This window comes from Cebus imitator, unplaced genomic scaffold (genome assembly GCF_001604975.1).
Source record: "Cebus imitator isolate Cc_AM_T3 unplaced genomic scaffold, Cebus_imitator-1.0 Scaffold221, whole genome shotgun sequence".
NCBI lineage: Eukaryota > Metazoa > Chordata > Mammalia > Primates > Cebidae > Cebus > Cebus imitator.
The window spans coordinates 61,835-63,112 of NW_016107536.1; the positions used below are offsets into that span (position 1 = coordinate 61,835).

Below are 1,278 nucleotides of genomic sequence, written 5' to 3' on the forward strand. Positions count from 1 at the left end.
AAACAAGTGTCTAAGTCTTGGCTCCATCTTCCTTTCTCCTTCCTCAGGTTACTTCCAACCTGGGAAAGATGATCTTGAAAGAAGAGATGGAAAAGTCATTGCCTATCCGAAGGAAAACCCGCTCCCTGCCTGACCGGACACCCTTCCATACCTGTGAGTACCGTGGAGGGGCTCAGAGTCACCTGGCCAGAGACGGAGGCCTGACTCTGTGCGTCTGTGGACGTGAGACAGAATATGCCATCCCTGACCCAAAGCTACTCTCCTTGGAGAAAAAACCCCAGTCATGGAACAGTGTCAGATGATAAAATATATTATCAGCTAAAACAGTTTCAGCAAGTTTGGTTTAACAACCATTTATTGGGTGTTTACCATGTGCTAGGCACTGGGCATATAAGCAGTGAGAAAATCTAGTCTTGTCCTCTGGTCACTTGCGGTCGACCGGGAAACTGTCACGGTGTGGTAGCAGGTATCATGATCAAGGTGGCAGGGTGCTTTGGAGCACAGCAATGGGGCCTGGGAGACTAAACTAAGGGGTTTCGTTGTTGTTGTTTGCTGTATTGAGACAAGGCCTTGCCCTGTTGCCCAGGCTGGAATACAGTGGTGCAGTCTCAGCTCAATGCAACCTCTACCTCTCGGGCTCCAGCGATCCTCCCACCTCACCCTCCTAAGTAGCTGGGATTACAGATGTGCGCCACCATGCCTGGCCAATTTTTAAAATTTTCTGTAGTGACAAGGTCTCACAGTGTTGCCCAGACTGGTCTTAAACTCCTGGACTCAAGCAATCATCCTGCCTCGGCCTCCCAAACTGCTGGGATTACAGGTGGGAGTCACCACGCCCAGCCTAAACTGAGTCTGGAAGGCTGAGACCAGGCAAGCCAGACAAAGTGTGTGGGAGAGGTCACCGTAGCCGTTAGGAACAGTGTGGGAGTGAAGCTGGGAACATGAGACATCCTGGCTGGCTGAGCCTCCAGGAGCCTGGAATTACAGAGCACAGGGTACACTGCGGGGTGGTAAGTAGCAAGGCCAAGAGATGGGGAGCGGGGCAGGCTTCGAATGCCATGCCTCACTATCGAGGGCCTACCCTGGACTTCCTCAGAGCTCGGCAGCTGGAGAGGAGAGGAGAGACCAGAGAACCAAGGAAATGGAAGCTGCAAAGCCTCTGAAGCCTAACAGGAAACCGCATAGTGCCGCTTCTGCATTGTAGCTGCCAGAGCCAGTCACTGGGCGCCTAGACTCAAGAGGAGGAGAGCTAGACTCTACCTTTTTTTTTTTTTTTTT

General features: G+C 51.9%; 1 protein-coding gene across 33 annotated transcripts in view; it reads left to right on the forward strand.

The window, feature by feature from the left end:
• The window catches only part of DMTN (dematin actin binding protein), a 30,734-nt gene that overhangs the window by 21,561 nt on the left and 7,895 nt on the right, over positions 1-1,278 (forward strand). For all 33 annotated transcript variants that reach the window (XM_017549630.1, XM_017549638.1, XM_017549636.1 and 30 more), the window contains one exon: positions 48-153. In XM_017549630.1, coding sequence (XP_017405119.1) covers positions 48-153 — 106 coding nt within the window. The remainder of the gene's footprint in view (positions 1-47; positions 154-1,278) is intronic.